The sequence below is a fragment of the Panicum virgatum genome, chromosome 6N (genome assembly GCF_016808335.1).
Source record: "Panicum virgatum strain AP13 chromosome 6N, P.virgatum_v5, whole genome shotgun sequence".
Taxonomy (NCBI): Eukaryota; Viridiplantae; Streptophyta; class Magnoliopsida; order Poales; family Poaceae; genus Panicum; species Panicum virgatum.
In genome coordinates, this window is record NC_053150.1 from 42427498 (window position 1) to 42444927 (window position 17430).

General features: G+C 46.7%; 2 protein-coding genes across 4 annotated transcripts; both read left to right on the plus strand.

Moving 5' to 3' along the window:
- The first annotated feature begins 3012 nt into the window (after positions 1–3012).
- LOC120679395 (F-box/FBD/LRR-repeat protein At1g13570-like) lies at positions 3013–8428 on the plus strand. The gene is made up of 6 exons (XM_039960980.1): positions 3013–3890; positions 4637–4789; positions 4860–5163; positions 7518–7767; positions 7847–7921; positions 8063–8428. Exons 1-4 carry the CDS (start codon positions 3078–3080, stop codon positions 7568–7570), a joined length of 1323 nt encoding a protein of 440 aa, XP_039816914.1. The 5' UTR covers positions 3013–3077; the 3' UTR covers positions 7571–7767; positions 7847–7921; positions 8063–8428.
- Positions 8429–8642: 214 nt separating this feature from the next.
- Positions 8643–14264, plus strand: LOC120678975 (F-box/FBD/LRR-repeat protein At1g13570-like). Of its 3 annotated transcripts, none has more exons than XM_039960447.1 (6): positions 8650–9519; positions 10401–10550; positions 10632–10930; positions 12773–13372; positions 13453–13524; positions 13608–14264. In XM_039960447.1, exons 1-4 carry the CDS (start codon positions 8695–8697, stop codon positions 13218–13220), a joined length of 1722 nt encoding a protein of 573 aa, XP_039816381.1. In that variant the 5' UTR covers positions 8650–8694; the 3' UTR covers positions 13221–13372; positions 13453–13524; positions 13608–14264. The 3 variants fall into 3 exon arrangements, with proteins under 3 accessions (XP_039816383.1, XP_039816381.1, XP_039816382.1); XM_039960448.1 differs by having other exon boundaries at positions 13619–14264; XM_039960449.1 differs by lacking the exons at positions 13453–13524; positions 13608–14264 and having other exon boundaries at positions 8643–9519; positions 10632–10698; positions 10788–10930; positions 12773–13095.
- The last annotated feature ends 3166 nt before the right edge of the window (positions 14265–17430 follow it).

Below are 17430 nucleotides of genomic sequence, written 5' to 3' on the forward strand. Positions count from 1 at the left end.
GGGCATATGTCACACAGAGCTAATCCCTTCTTCTTGTTCACCCGTTGCTCTCAGCTCTCCTGATGGCTATCAGACTAACTAGTGGAGTTTATGCTAAGCCGTTGCCCATTCAACGGTCGAGTGGTTTGCACGATAATAGAGTTAGGTGAGATGACACACCAACCTGGTCCTTAGTTGTGACAAGATGGCTATCTCCCTTCCTTGCTTAACCATATAGGTACAAGCACACCAATCGGCAAATCACACAGAAATGACATCTATCCTGTCTAAACTCTTCTTTCGAAATTCCACATTTCTCCCTTCCCACACACGCACACATTTTCTTTATAAAACAAGTTGTATTGTGTATAAGGTCCTAAGCGTTCTAGCATCGATTAACGTCCAAACAAAACACATTCAGACATTAATCTAGGTGGTCAAGGAATGGTTATAACAAATCAAGGGGTGGCTATCCAACCATGTTTTCAGCAGGCAAAACATATACAATTTTGTAAAACAGGCCAATAGATTGTGTTTATAAAAACTGGTACAAAATATGCATCAAAGGGCGGAATTGAACTTGCCGTCTTCAAAGCCTTCCGGGAGGTCCTGATCGAAGCACTGTCCTTCGGGTTCGGGGTCGCGGAACTGGTCCTCGTTCGCTTGCTCACAGAACTGCTCTTCGACGGGTTCTCCCTCATTCACACCGTGATTTACAACGTAAACAAACAAACACACAATCAAGAAAAAGAAAGTAAAAGTTTTATCGTTGAGCTCGAATCGGAAACAATTAAGTTATGGAGATAGAAATAATATTTTTGGGCGGTTTCCTAATGGCATGTACAAAACTATGTCATGAGAGGCATGGTAAAGTTTTAGGTAGATCCGAGGTCGTTTGGCACATGAAATGATAGGTTATATAAAGGTTTAGGGGTTAAATAAGGGTTCAGGGCTCATTTGTAAATTGTTTTGGAATGGAAAGGACTTAGTTGTAATTTCTGGAAATATTTGGGGCCTGCCAAAAAGGTGTTGGGGTTTATTTGATATTAAGTTTATATGATGAGGGGTTAGTTTTCTAAATAGCTAAAAGCAGAAGGGCTTTTAAACTAAAGTGACACAAGGGGGGTTCTTTTCGGGAATAGAGGGAAAGCCAGGGGGTTTTGTGGCAAAAGGCCACCTCCTTCCTCCTCCCTCCACGGGAAACAGAGGAGGGGGAGGCCAGGCGCCAGCGGCGGCCAATCTGGCCGGCCCGAGCCCCGGCGACGGCCGTAGGGGGAGGGAAAAGGAGAAGGGAGGCGAGGGGGTTTGATTCCCTCGCTCACCTTAGACTGGGACGCGGTGAGGAGGCGGGGCAGCGGCGGCCGGCGAAGGCTTGCGTGGCGGCGGCACTAGAGGCAGCGAGGTGCTGGGCAGGGCGGCGCTGCCGGTTGTGGGAGCGCCGGGGGTGCTCCTCGGTCACTTTTATAGGCGGCCGAGGCGGTGGAGATGGGAGCGGGGCGATGGTGGCGGCCGGCGGGCACCGCGGGGCGCCATTAATGGCGCTCCGGTGTCGCGACGCGGCGTGCGGCGGCGAGGATGACAAGACGGCTCGGCAGGCGTGCGGGCACGTGGGGGGGCCGGGGCGCTGCGCTTGTCGTCGCGTGGCTCGAGCGGCGAGGCGACGACTAGCGCGTGGGCGTGGCCGGCGGCGAGGGCGGCTACAGGAGGGCGGTGGTGGCGCTGACCAGCGGGCGGCGCGGCGAGCTCTAGGGCAGCGTGGAACGCGTGCGGCGCGTGGCACGGCGGGGCGCGCAGCGTGCCGGTGCCGCAGAGTGGCGAGCTCGGCACGGCGAGCGCAAGCGCGCGTGCGCACGGCTCGGGGGTGGCTCGGCGCGGCGCGGCGCACGGCCAGGGAGGGCGTGCGGGGGTGAGCGGGAGGGGGCTGCGCGGCGGTGGCCGGGCCGGGCGCGCTCGGTGCGTGGGCGAGCAGGGGAGGTGGGCATGCGCGGCGCTTGCGGCCAAGCGGCGCTCAGGTGCGCGCGGCAAGGGGAAAGGGAGGAAGGAGAGAGAAGAAAGGGAGGAGAAAAGGAAAAGGAAAAGAAAAAGGGAAAAAGAGAAAAAGAAAAGGAAAAAAGGAAAGAGGGGGGAGAGAGATTCGCTCGGCGGCGATCGCGGCGTCGATCGCGGCTGCACGCGCACGCGCGTTGGTCGGGCGTGGCGCGGCGGTCGGCGGTACGCGACGCGCGGAACCAGGGAAAAGAGAGGAACGAGACAGCGATTGATTCGTTGATCTGATGGGATGGTTTCGGGGAAAAAGGGCTCGGGGTTTAGAATGGTTTGAGCTCAACGATAAGAAAATAATTTTAACGTGTGATTTAATTTAGGTAAATTTTTGGACGTTACAGGTGAGCGGTTGGCCGCTTTGTCCCTTCCGTCGAGGGGTGGCCTCGAGCGAGGCGGAGCCGATCCGTTCGCTCGAGGGTGGGTTCATTACCATCGAGCGAGGCGGAGATGCGGGGCGCCGTCGAGGGTCTCAGCGGGGGCCCTCGAGCGAGGCGGTGTCCGCCCTGCGGGCTCGAGGGAGTTTGGTTGGGCCATGCTGTGTTGTTGTGCCTTGGATTGGGCTTTTTGAGTCATTTCCTTTCCTCCGGATCGGAGAGGGTGTGGGCCTCCGTGGGCCCGGCGGCTTGATGCAGGTTTTGCGTTTTGAGTGCGATTTTGTCCTCTAATGAGGGTGCTCCTAATTATGGTACCCGACACATATCATATTATATGTTCCATGTGTAGATCTTCTCATGTGGAGTCCAATAAAATTGAATTTTTTAATTTAAGATTTTTCTATAATTTATAATGATTTTTCAAAGATTCAACTGAATTTTTTTAAAAAGAAAAAACTATGGTTCTGTAGCGAAACAGTTTTCAAAACCATTCGAGGGAGGTAACATGCATGGTTTAAAAAGTTGAGGAGGTGAAATATCCGGTTTCATAGTTGCGGGAGGAAAACAAAAACATATTTTTTTCAAATAAAAAAGGACCAAAGGGAAAAGAAAAGGACCAAAGGTTCCAGAATCCACCATCCAGAGCGCGCGGCGGCGGTGTTGGCCGTGCGGTGGGGGGAAATGGCGGCCTCGCCGCCGAGGCAGAAGCCGCGGTTCGCGGCGGTGCCGGATGCGCTTGCCTCTCTCCCCCTCGAGGTCCTCGACAACATCTTCTCCCGCCTCCACATCTACGACGTGGTCCGCACCTCGGTGCTCTCCCGCACGTGGCGGCGCCGGTGGGAGTCGCTCCCCACGGTGGACCTCTCCCATAGCCCCGGCATCTGCGCCTCCGACATCGACGCTCTGCTCCTCCGCCGCGGCTCCGCACCCGTCCGCGCGTTCCGCCTCCCCGCGAGGGACCCCACGTGGATGATCTGGAACTACTTCCACGACTGGCTCCTCTGCCTCTCCCGGCGCGGCGTCCGGGACCTAACCCTCGGCTTCCCGTCCCGGTTCAGCCTCTTCCGGCTGCATTCCTGCCTCTTCTCGTGCCGCGAGCTCACCCGCCTCAGCCTTATCCACTGCCGCATCCCACCGGCACCCGCGGGGCTCGTCGGGTTCCCGAACCTCAAGACGCTGCGCCTCGAGACGATCTTCATCGCCGCTCAGGAGCACGCGGGGAGGGAGTTCGCGGCCCTGATAGGCGCGTCGCCGGTGCTTGAGGATGTGGAGATGGTCTGCGTGAAGCTTGACGGGGACGGCCCCGATGATGAGTGGGTGATTCGGGCGCCCAATCTCCGGAAGCTTTCTATTCTCGGTGCTTTTAAATATGGTGGCGTAACAGAAAGCCTCCCGCTGCTTGAGGAAGCGACTTTCTTCGGCACGAATTGCGCAAAGTTCTTGACTGGGATGGTGGGAATCACCAAGCTTGACTTCAGCTTCATTTCCATTTGGGTAAGGTTCCGGTCTTGCATTGTGCTTTCATCTGATTTCCTTTTCTTGATCCCCTTTTCTTTCAACCCAAATCGTTGAGGATCGAATCAAGGAAAGGGATTGTAGTCAGTAACCTAGTACATATAAAAAAGAAGAATTTGGTGAACCTTGCGATGCCTGATCAGTCATGTTGTTATATTTGTAATCTGTGTATTGTAGCTTGCGTTAGAGCACCCCTACTGGTGGTGCGAACTGAGCGCAGATGGCTCAATCAGGTGGATCACGGTGCGATAGCTTCAGATTTTTGTTCGGACTGTGGGCCTGGCCAAGGTTGAGAGAGGGAAAGATTTGAGGCAGTGCGCTGCTCTCATCCAAGCAGAACCTCCCTTGCCCTGATGCATAGGATTTGTATATTTGTTTGAGCTGCCTCGGTCTGAACCGAGTTGAAGCGTCAAACAAAGGAATCTTTCCTCCCGCATTGATACCAAGTGTGTAAATCGGACCGTGCAACTCTCCGTTTGATTTACCAACACACTGGAGCTGCTCTTACTCAACTCTTATTATTCCAATAGTTCTCTAATTATCTTATTAGGATTGATAATCATCAAATGGAATACCAAAATAGAAATGTCATTGTACAAAACAGCATTTTTTAATAGATAGATAAGATTGTTTTTGGTTCCTAGTTCTGGGAAATGTTAATGTGAGCACTACACACATCACTTTCTGTTGATATCACACTTATCTCTAAGCTTGTGTTATTTCAGCCAACTGAAGTTGATGTCCTGGAGCAGCTTCCCTTCCTGTTTGAGAACCTTAGGTTCTTATCTGTTACAGTGAATTTTTGCAAAATGTGCCACATTTTTTCTATGTTCTGCCTGCTCAGAAGTGCCCCTGTTCTTGAGGAACTTGAAGTTTGGGTAATGTCGATTTCTCGCTCGCAATTTTTCTTCTAACATCTTCAGAATGATGATAATTAGTGTTTTTTAGGGATGGAGCGATGGAACCCAGGAAATTGAAACAAACAGCGAGTTCTTGAACGCTCAGTGTGCTGATCATATATTTGCAAAACTTCATGTTGTCCATATGAAGAAGTTTGCATACCTCGTTAATGAGATGCACTTTATAGAGTTTGTTTTATTGAAAGCAAGAGTATTACAAGTGTTATATGTCACCCTGGATTCCTATGCCACATGCAGTAATGAGGAGGTTGTTACTGAAATAGCAGAATATCCTAGAGCTTCATCTGATGCTCAGGTCATCTTCATGGGAAGAGAACCAGATCTGCAAATAAGTAAGCATTGAGATCCTCATCTTTCCCTCTTGTTTTGTTCCATATATTTGTCAGTGCCTTCAGGTGTTGTGAACTAATCCCTCCATTCCAAAATGTAAGATGTTTTAGTTTTGTTCTAAGTCAAACTTCTTCTAACCCTGACCAAGTTTATACAAAAATATATTAAGTTCTACAATACCAAATAAATGCACTATCAGGATATATTTATAATGGATTTAATGAAACTAATTTGATGTTGTAGGTGTTGGTGCATTTTTCGATAAATTTGGTGGACAAAACTAAAACGTCTTACATTTTGGCATTGATGGAGTACATTTGTGCTTGTAGATGCTGCTAGTACTTTATTGACACATGGTTGATACAGTATATACTGTATTGACTGCGTTTTGGGAGGGATATTTTCACGATTCTGCTGCGTCTTTAGAAAAGAAAAAGGAGAAGGAGCAAAGGGAGGCTGAAAAGCCGTAGTGCTAACGCACGCCCTGTAATTGGTATGAGTATACTTCAGGAGAGGCACCGTATCAGCACTAACGAAAAAACTGTTTTTCCTAGTCGTCATGGGAAAGAAATAAGAAAGAGATTATTCCCCTAACTGTTTGAGCTGAGCTTTTCATCTATACCACCAACCAGTCTCAATGACATATTGACATGTAGGACCAGACCCCAGATGCCATTGACTATTCTGGTGGCATTTGCATTTTGGGTCCCTAAAGTTGTGCCTATGTGCTTGCCACATAACTCCCGAAGCATTTTGGGTTACGCCTCCCCTAGACTTGTTTCCTAAGCTTACTGGCCCTTTTCCACCTTGGTCCAATAAAGTTTTTTTTATGTGACATTCAACATGGAACATAAGTCTACTATGGTGGTCCTGGCAGGAATTTTCTTTTTTACTTTGCTCTCCACAAGTCCACGTCAAGCCATTGGATCTTATAAAAATGATATGCACGTTATTATTTATCCTGCTTGCTCCTAAGTCCTATCTAGTACATTGCCAATATGCAAAAAGGACGTACCCAGTGCCGTAGGCTTCCCGCACTGTGTAGAGGCTGGGGCTCGAACCCGGGACCTTCCGGTTACAGACGGTAGGCTCTACCGCTGCACCAGGCCCGCCCTTCTATTGCCAATATGCAAAAGCTTTATAAAAAATAATAGACATAAGAAATCAAACTACCTGACAGGGTAGGTTTTGGTATTGTTGGGTTAAATAATGCTGGGAGCCTAAGAGGCTAACGGGGTTGCAAATAGGGGTGGGCATTTAAAACCCGAAAAAACCAAACCGAACCGAACCGAACCGAATAGACCGAAATGTCGGTCTATTCGGGTTCTCGGGTTCGGGTTCGGTCCACACTTATGGTTTAATTCGGGGTACGGGTTAGGGTTCGGTTCCTAGCCTCCAAAACCCGAATAGACCGAATAACCCGAAATTCATTCAAACTCTTGGTATGCCATGATATCTTATGTGATTTTTGAATTTATTAGCTAATAGTTGTTATCTCATCTTAATATTTGTATGTCTATTTCATTATGCTATTTTTTCATAGTTACTTATCGCTATTACTCGTACTTCTATTTAACTATTCATTGCATATATTTTGATGGAAGATGAGAGTGTGTTTATTATTCGGTTAATTCGGTGGACCGAATAGACCGAACCGAAATATTCGGTCTATTCGGGTTCGGTTCCTAATTTTGTCTTTAAAATTTCGGTTCTCATTTTTTGAAACCCGAAATTCGCAAAACCCGAATAGACCGAACCGAAATACCCGAATAGACCGAATGCCCACCCCTAGTTGCAGAGATTAATAAAGTGATAGAGGACTGTGCTTTGTGTTCTCTTTTGGCCATGGTTCTACTCTTATTTGGCTATTTATCTTCATATGTTTGTTTTATTTGGTAGACCTCCAGTTGGTGATGTGTCACATAGGCTAGTTCCTCCATGCCTGCAATCTTCATCACCAAATCAGTCCAACTGCATAGTTTGTGGGTGTTTAGTGAAACAAGTTAAGCAAGAGCTTAAATCCAAGTTCATGGAGCTTTCTAGCACATTTTTAATTTCAGGAACATATTGTGCAGGATATATGGCCAGCACATTGTGTATCTCTGTATGACTACGAACTCATTCTATACTAAATTCTGTTGAAAGGTTACAAATATGAAACTAACTCAACCATTCAAAATATTAGTGCACAGTGAATAATTTGCACTTCTCTTAGCAGTATGGCATGAGTTGTTCGGTAATCATTGATGTTGTAAGTCTTGCTTTAGATTGAGCATAGTATATGTTGCTTATAGTTTCTTTAGTAATATGCATTCTACTTTTGTCCGTAATTTCTTAGTACTTTGATTCCCCTCAGTGAATGCAGAGGCTTCATCACCACCGAGGATTCTGATGATGAGATATCAGTAGATAAAGCTCGCCCTCGAAGACGCCAGCGGTTGAAATCTGAGTCTGTGGCACAAGTGGAGCAGCTTCGGGAGGAGGTACAAAATCTAGAAAATGAGGAGGTACAGGTTCTCAGGGACAGAATACGGTTGATGGAGGAGATATCAGTGCTGTATAAGGATGTTGATAAGTATGTCAGTTACAACAAATATGCCCTTGAGGTATCCTATCTGTACTAGCTTAAACGTTCTCTGCCTCATGCCCTAGAACGAATATTCTTATTGTTTGATGGAAATGCAGTTGCTGCGCAAAGGATGCAATGTTGCCTGCGCTGACCACCATGCCGCCACTCGTGCATCGTCATCGGACCATGCAGTAAGTAATGCTTTGTAGTACTCTTACAACAATTTGTCACGTAGTTTTGCATGACTTGGATGATGAAAAAAGAAATCTGCCTTCTGTCTTGCAACAATGGCTGTCTTGCGTGTTTATCATGTGCAACTTTTTCTTATGAAGGGCACTTCCAAACAAGGAGGCACTCCAGTGGACACTGCCATCGATGATTCCCGTGTGGATCCTCCAGAAAACCATGCTGTCGGTGAACCTGGAAATGTTCATACGGATTCTCACCTGAAATCTCCAGCAGACCATGACTAACAAGGAGATTGGTCTAGTGCCACCCCCTCCCCAGCCCCCCCTCTTTCCGCTGTACTAAGCCTGTAAGGCTGTAACTATCCAGTTTGGTTACATCCTGGATTGGATTGCTGGATAACGAACGATGTATCTTCAATTTGCTGCCCTTTATTGCGAACTCCATATTTTCAGGAGCTGTGCCATTTGGCGCAAGCTTGAAATTTGAAAATCATCTGGTTTAAGCATCAATTCAGTCAGCAAAAAAAAAACTAAATTAATTTTTCTTCAGTATGCCCTTTTTCTCGCTCTGAAAATCTGCTGAATAAGCGGACCTCTTCCAACCAAAAAAAACAAAAAAAAAAGAATAGCGGACCAGTTTTTGACACAGAAGATTAATCGGACTGGGCCGAGCCCAACTACTGACTGAAGTGAGTACACCGCGCAGCCTACTAGAAAGGGCTTCGAGAAGAGTTCGAGGGCGTAGGTTTCGGAGCGCGCGGAAGTTGGGGAGGAAAATGGCGGACTCGCCGCCGCGCCGGAAGCCGCGGTTGGAGGCCGGCGCCGAGGGTGAGGCGGCGACGGGGGTGGCGCCGGACCTTCTCACGCCGCTCCCCCTCGAAGTTCTCGACAAGATCCTCTCCCGCCTTCACATCTACGACGTCGTCCGCACCTCGGTGCTCTCCCGCGCGTGGCGGCGCCGGTGGGAGACGCTTCCCACCGTCAACCTCTTCGGCGGGCCCCCCGTCGACGCTGACGAGGTCGATGCGCTCCTCCTCCGCCGGACCGCGCCCCTCCGCACCTTCCGGCTCGTGGGGAACAGGTCCTGGTACGTCGACGCCCTCAATGACTGGCTCCTCTACCTCTCCCGCAACGGCGTCGAGACCCTCCTCCTCTGGTTCCCGCCGGTCGGGTTCCGGCTACACTCGAGCCTCTTCTCCTGCCGCGAGCTCACCTCCCTCAGCCTCTTCTCCTGCCGCCTGCCGCCCACACCGGCGGGGTTCGCCGGATTCCCGAGCCTGAATAGGCTACAATTTGACAAGGTCTCCATCCCGGAGCACGGGGGTAAGCAATTGGCGGGCCTAATCGCCAGATCGTTGTCAATTGAGAAAGTGGAGCTCAAAGGAGTAGAGCTCATTGGGGACGACCCCGAAGCTGAAGACGAGTGGGTGATTCAGGCACCCAGCCTTCGAGAGCTGACAATAGCTAGTCCTTTTCCTTATGGTGGCCGTGTTGAAGAACTCCCGCGGTTGCAGAAAGGGGTTCTAGTTGGCTGCAATTACGCCAAGTTCTTGATGGGGATGTCACACATTACGGAGCTTGAGTTTGCGGGCTTTGATTGGGTAAATACCCCAGAACCCAGATGCATCTTCTCTTTTACTTACTTTTGTCTTGTGCTTACTGATAATATTCCAACCATATGATCTGAGGATTGTTCCAAGGAAAGAGACTAAAATAGGTACTAGCTTATAATTATAATTTATAACAGCATAAAAATGGATAAAAGACGTTGCACTTGGTTATCGTTTGCTTCAAACAGACCACAAATTAGTGTTTTCTCTTGGACATGCTTCATTGTCGTAGACTTTCTTCTCTGGTCTAAAGTTAGCGCTATAATGTCGTTTCCATTTTGCTAGTGCACAATTACATCTAGGTGCCAACCAGCAAAAGAACACGCATTTATGGTGTTTCTGGCTGTGGCCCAATTTATCATTGTTTTTGGGCATGTTAACCAAGTGTTGTCTCCTGTTGCCGATTTTGTTTATAGAAGGAGGTTTTGACAAGCTGTTTGAAGATGCTTACATCAGTTGATTTTTCCTTATCCATCTTCGTGATTCAATTTGTCTATTTTTGCTAAACATCACTTACGCATTTCCTTTGTAATTGCAACTAGTACTATTATTATACAAGGATGGTTTATACCAATTTCAAGTACTTTACTACTTAGCATTGATGCACAAGTATTTCCTGATGATATTTCTTTATGCATACTAACTTGGAGGAATAACAGAAGAGAACACTTTCAATGTGCAGTTATAGATTAGTTTGAAACTAAGAATTTTTCGTTAGCTTGATCAAGAGCATTCTCAACTTAATTTTATTTACCTTGACATTCCACTCATTTATTACACCGAGAGTAATCTGCAAAGGAAATATTAAAATAAAGATATTTGTTGATGTTTATGGAATTCATTTCTCAAAGTGTCTGTCTTCCTGTTTTCAGTGGGCTGAAGTTGATGTGCTGGATCGGCTACCTTTCCTGTTTGAGAACCTGAGGAGCTTACTCATTACCGTTGATTTTACTGAGATGTTCGCAATTTTATCCTTTTTCTGTCTACTAAGAAGTGCTCCTATTCTTGAAGAACTTGTTTATGTAATGTCTAATTGTCACTTGCTTATTCTTTCATCCATTACTTACTTCGTGTGTTGCTAATGCTTCTTTTTTTGGGTATAGGGATGGAGCACTGGTTCACAGGTAGTCAATGCGGATGACAAGTTTTTGAATGCTCAGTGTGTTGATGGTATGTTTGGCAAACTTCATGTTGTGCGAATGAACAACATTCTATGCTTCTCTAATGAAATGCACTTCGTGGAATTCATTCTATACAAGGCAAGAGTTTTGCAAGTGCTATCTGTTAGGCTTGGTCCTGATGCCCTATGCAGTAATGAGGCAGTGTTTATTGCTATAAAGGAATATCCAAAAGCTTCACCTGATGTGCAAGTCATCTTTTTGGGTAGTGAATCTACAAATACGTAAGCACTCCTATTCTGATATTTCCTTTATTCCAATATATCTGCCAATCTTTTCTGTGATTCTAAAACTACAATTGTACCTTGTTATTATGTCTGGCATGCTGTTTTGGCACCCAATCGGTTCAGTATTCGCTGTCTTTAATTATTGGCTGCAAGTCCAATATGTTTTTTTGTGAATGTCAAACTCTTGCTATGTAAATTCATGTTTTTGTCTTTAAGTAGAGTTGATGTGGATAGTAGCTTTATTTGTCCCCATCCCCTCCTTTCTTCTCCCTTTGGATGTATAACTTTGAAGCTTTTATCACTTTTAATCCTTGCCGCATGGTATCAATTCATACTTCAAAGTTTGTGCAGTGGTCCTATCGCGAACGAGCCTCTAGCTGACTTGGTTACATGGCTCCAATAGCACTCTTTAGGTCTTGGGTGTTGTGAAGTATTAGTGGATTGCCCACCTCTTCCCAAGAGCTTAAGCTTTTGGGTTCATCTGGTTGGTGCATGAAACCTAATATGGTATCAAAGCCAGAGATCTCGAGTTCGAGTCTTGGTAGAGGCATCTTTTAAGTCCTCCGCTCCCTTCTTTATTTCCCCATTTGCGCCTTGTTCCGGCTGCATGTGAGTGGGAGTGTTGTGAAGTATTAGTGGATTGCCCACCTCTTCCCAAGAGCTTAAGCTTTTGGGTTCATCTGGTTGGTGCATGAAACCTAACATTGGGTTCGACTCCTGGTGGGAGCGAATTTCAGGCTAAGGTTAAAATAAATCCCCCTCGCTGACCAGAGAAACTAGGGTTCGGGGGGTTTTCTTGGCCGAAAAGCCGAAGTCGCTTCCTCTTAATGAAAAATAGCAGGGGCCATCATACCCCCCTCCGGTCGAGTTTTCAGTGCAGTGGTCCTATCAATATGTTTGATGAGAAGTATGTTTTTTAGTTTTTTTCAATGTTTCATGTTTGTTTGGTGGCCATACCAAGATGGTATTTTTATCATACACCCAGTGTTTGTTTGCCTGGGATACGCACCTGTGTACTCTCATTTTAAAATTGGAAAAAGTCTATATCACCCCCTCAACTATGGGGTTGGACTACATAACCCCCCAAACTATGAAATGGTCTATATCACCCCCTGAACTTTCCAAAACCGGTCAAATTACCCCATAAATCAGTTTTGAAAAATCATAGTAAATCACAGAAAAATCATAAAATAGAAAATCAAATTGTGTTAGACTCCAAATGAGTAGATCTACACAATGAACATATAATATGGTATGCTTTAGTATATTTTTTTTTCTGTAGCTTTAGATCTATGTTTTTCTTCATAGCTGTAAAAAATTGTACTAAAGCATACCATATTATATGTTCATTGTGTAGATCTACTCATTTGGAGTCTAACACAATTTGATTTTTTATTTTATGATTTTTCTGTGATTTACTATGATTTTTCAAAACTGATTTAGGGGGTAATTTGACCGGTTTTGGAAAGTTCAGGGGGTGATATAGACCATTTCATAGTTTGGGGGTTTATGTAGTCCAACCCCATAGTTGAGGGGGTGATATAGACTTTTTCCTTTTAAAATTTGCAGGCTAGTTTATTGGGATCCATTGTTCTAAAACAATTATCTTTTGAGAAAACAAGAATTTAGTAATTTCGGTTTTTTTTATCCTCCCCATTTTTTCTCTATTATGAGAGATTCTGACTGCTAAGATAGGTCAGTCAATATAGTGAGCATGGACTAATTACATTCTCTTTGCAATTGGTATGTGAGCATGGTCTAAGTTACATTCACTTTACAATTGGTATGGGTGCATTAGTGCATAGCCTAATTTCTTATCAAATTTCTCATCAAATGCAGTGGCCCTATCAATACGTCCACTGAGAATGCTGAGGTGGGAGAGGTACAGACAACAGGCAGAGAGCATGACTCTGTTGACACACCTCCTGAGCATGCTGAGGTGGAAGAGACAAGTATAGAAGATGGCAAGCGTGGCTCTATCTCTACATCCACTGAGAATGCTGAGATGGAAGAGACACGTACAGAAGACGGCAAGAGTGGCACTATCTCTACATCCCCTGAGAATGATGAGGCGGAAGAGACACAGACAACAGGCAGCGGGTGTGCATCTATCAAAATGTGCACTGAAAATGCTAAGGTGGATAAGATACAGACAACAGACAGCAAGCATGAATCCATCAATATGTCCACGGAGAATGCTGATGTTGAAGAGAAACAGGTAGCAGACAGTGGGCTGGTGAACGGTGCACACCCTCGGAGGCGACAACGGCTGGATTGGAGTCTGTAGCACAGCTGGAGCAGCTCAAGGTGGATATGCGAGAACTGCAGGAGAAGGTGCGGCTGCAGCTGCAGCTTGACCGCAGGAGATTGGACCTTGAGAGTAGGACAGAGCTGCTTAATACTGTTATTGCGAATTTAAAGTACCAATCTTGCTTCAAGGTAAAGCTTGGTCTAGCTTAACAATTCTTCACTTCATGTGCAAAAAAATAAGTGACTCATACTGTCTGGTGGAAATGCAGGAGTTGTCTGAGCGTACCAACATTAGTCTGCCACTGTTTCCTGAGCCTTCATCGGTCCTATCATCGCTTTTGGTAGGTAATCCTTGCCTGATGATATTAGCAACAACTACGACACATCTTACATGCTTGTCTTGTATAACTTCCTTTTGATGGAGGCCACGTCCAGAACTGAAGGTTCTCCTGTCAATCTTGGTGTCAATGGTGCTGCAAGTGTTCATGTGGATTCCTCAGAAGATCATGGTGTAAATGACGCTGATAATTCTCACCTAAATCCCCTAGAAGATACCATCAATAATGCTAGCATGGCTCAACGTGATTCTTCAGAAAATGCATAAATGATGCTTCTGCCGATGTTAATCGTTCCATCAATAGTGCTAGCATGGCTCCTGCCGATTCTTCAGAACATGCATAAATGATGCTTCTGCCGATGTTCTTTTAGTACGGGGCAACAGCTGCCAATGCTCATGTGGATTATCCAGAAGACCATGGAGTAAGTGGCGCTTCCAGTGCTCAAGTGGATTCTTCAGGTGACCATGCTGCCAATGGTGCTAGCACCCTCGATTCTTATGAGCATGCCGTTCCTGATGATTGATTTCATGAGTCCGGTCCTCTTGCGACTTGGCTGTTTCTGTGCTTGCCTATTCAGTTTGTTGATGCCATGCACTCTTACTGAACAAATGTACGATTTGCTTCCATCGTGAACTACGCTTGACAATGCATCAGGCATATGTTGACCTGTTCAATTTGATATGACGTGGTGGTTGTCTCTGAATCTGACATTCAATATTGTTGGCTATTGATAGTAAGACCTATATGAATTGTGATGGTGCGTGTGATGGCTAGTTGTGCCTGATCGAGCTGAACTAGTCCATCTTGTCTTGTGCTTCCTTCACTGTGCAAACGGTGAAGGTGAATGACCTTGCCACACTGGCAATTCCAAACGGCTGGAACCTGACGCTTGACACAATGACACTGTTTTTTTATTTTTAAGGGCAATGACACTGTTGTAGGTGAGACTAGTGCACATTCTCACGGAATGATTGTTGGATTACCGACACACAAGTTTGATAGGATAAGGAAAGCTAAGAAAGGCAGCCTATTGAAGCTGACATTTCCTGGCCAATTATTGTGTTCCATCTCAGATCAACGTTTCATCATTTGTTGTCTTTTCAGGGGGCATATTATTGCTTGTCTTGCTCGATTGGGAGTGACAGTTTGTACCTAAATTTCCAAAAAATCTGTTTCTCAGTAAAGGAGGGTATTCAATTTTACACATACTTGCATTTTTTGATGTATCTAAACGGCAGCAGAGAAACGCACTCTTTTCCTTGCAATCCTACAAAGCTCACACAACTCTCATTTCACGAATTGTGGGCCAGAAAATCTGCCTTTTCCAAGAGGTTTTCTCTGCTCTTCCCTAAAGAAAAAAAAAAGATTTCTGTTTTGGATATATGTTGCTGACCTGTACCTGCCTTTGCAAGTAGCACGCCATGCCCTGCACAGATCCAAAATTCCAAACCCATACAGGCCATACGCGATGCGAGCAAAAATCAAGTGACAACGACGCTACGATCAAGGTTGCCAGGTGAGGACATGCATGAGCAGGGCGAGACGCAGAGAGATTCCGAGAAATCATTGCGCTCCTGCCGCTCCGGCTACATGACACCGGCGACGGCGCCCAGGGAGGAGGAGAACTTCCCTCCGTGTCCATAGAAAAAATAAAGGCCCGGGAGAATTTCGCCTCCGCTTCGAGCCGGCGCTGCCGGACGGAGACGCCCTCGCCGATCTGCCGGCGAGCTTGCTAGCCATCGACGGCTCATCAGAGAAGGAAGCAGCTTCCACTACATTTTTTTTCTTTCATTTCTCCACGGAAACAGCAACGCCGGCAGTGTGCGCGATCGACAATATTGTTTTATTCGGACGGGGTCAGGCTCGTGACCGGTAAAATGACTGAGCCGATCTTTAGCCGTAAATATCGTAAACACAGAAAAAACGTCACATCGAATGTTGAGGCACATGTATAGAGTACTAAATGAAGTCTATTTACAAAATTTTTTGCATGGATGGGCTGTAAATCGCGAGACGAATCTAATGAGCCTACCTAATCTATGATTTGCAACAGTGATGCTACAGTAACCATCCACTAATTATGGATTAATCATAGATTAATTAGCATCATTAGATTCGTCTCGCGATTTACAACCCATCTATACAAAAAGTTTTATAAATAGACTTCATTTAGTACTTCAGATTAACAAGATTCCAACGCAAAATTTTTACATGTAAAGAACTAAACACGGCCTGAAGTGACTCGGACTTGTCCTGTTGCAACTGTACTGTATATTCTTACTCTTACATATTGATTTATAATACAGTGAAATATTTTTATAACTAGTTTTTGACTATCTGCCTTTTTTTAGTCAAGAAAATGATAGGCCCTAGCTTCTAGTATGTTGAAGGAAAAAGTAGCATTTTTTGTAGCTCCAACTCTTTCATCAGTATGTACTCCTCTATAGCTTAAGGTCAGTTTTAATGGGAGTTTTATGGAGGATTTCATAATATTAAATATCATCAATTTTGCTGACATGGTAAGGAGAGAATGTTGGAGTTTCATGGGATGTGAGGAGAGTTTCATTACCATAAAACTCATCTGATACAGTTACCTAGTTTCCAGTGTTGATAACTGTATCATGAAACTTCTACTGAACCTGGCCTAAGGTGGTAAGGCAAGGACTTTGGATGAAGCTGAACAATGAGGAATCAACTTCCACGGTTGCTACTAGTTTCCATGCACAATGCAATCACCAAAAACCCTGAAAAATTTGCTTAAAATCCGGCGACCAAGTCAAAGAGAGGCAGAGACGACAGACAGAGCCATGGACAGAGCAAGCTCGCGTTGGCCCCCTTCCGGAACGTCTCCAAAGGGCCGGCCGGGGCCCCCGGCCCCGGGCCCTGGACACCTCTCGCCCTCCCGTCCAAACACGCCGCCGCTGCCAGCGGCGATGGAGACCCGACCCGACCCGGCCCAACCGTCACCGGTGCAACCAGCCGGGCAATTATTGCGCGCGGCCGCTGCAGCGCCGTGACGCCACGAGCTGGCGCACGACTGGCGCCGCGATCCCCTCTGCCGCCGCCGTGCGGGGGTTCATCGATCGATGCCGCCGTACTCCGGCGACCGCGGCCGCGGCCGCCCGCCCTCACGTGGCGGCGTGGATTTCTGAGCCGGCCCGGGGTGCACGGTTGCCAGGCCCCGCCCTGGCGACAACGACGCCGCGCTGCGCGAGGGAGATCGGTGACGGCAGTGAGCCAGGAGCAGGCACCTGAGTCCCGTCCAGGGTTTCAGTCCGCTGCGAGCTGTGATGCTAGCTGAGGCCGCCATTGAAGGCGCCGCGCGTACAGGCCACAGCGAGCGCATCGTCCTGGCGCTCTCCGCCACGGTACAGGATCGCCGGTGCAGGGTAGTGTAGCTACACGCGCCCGGAGTCTTTCCGAGGCCGATCCTGAGGATCCGCATCGGCCGTCTTGCACTTGCACGCGTACTTCCCTGCATCCTGAAGATCTGAGGGCTGTGTTTAGTTCTCCAAAAAGTGCTCAAAATTTTTCTCCGACGCACGTTGCATCGAATCTTACGATACATGCATGGAGTATTAAATGTAGTTAAAAAATATAACTAATTATACAGTTTGGTTTTAAATGACGAGACGAATCTTTTGAAACTAGTTACTTCATGGTTGGACAATAGTTGCCATGCTCCAATAACTTTTTCGCCAACTTTTCACGAACTTATCATACGCGCTTTCAGAGGACCGTGCAGTGCAGGCACCAGCACTGCGGCCAAGAGTCATGGCGGCACGTACCGACGTACGTGGCCCCTGATGAGCTTCTGGATTCGGTACCGCAAATAGCTGCGATCGCGATCTGAATGCGCGCGATTTCATCTGCTGTGCAACTTCGATCGGCGTAGCACTCACCTGTAAG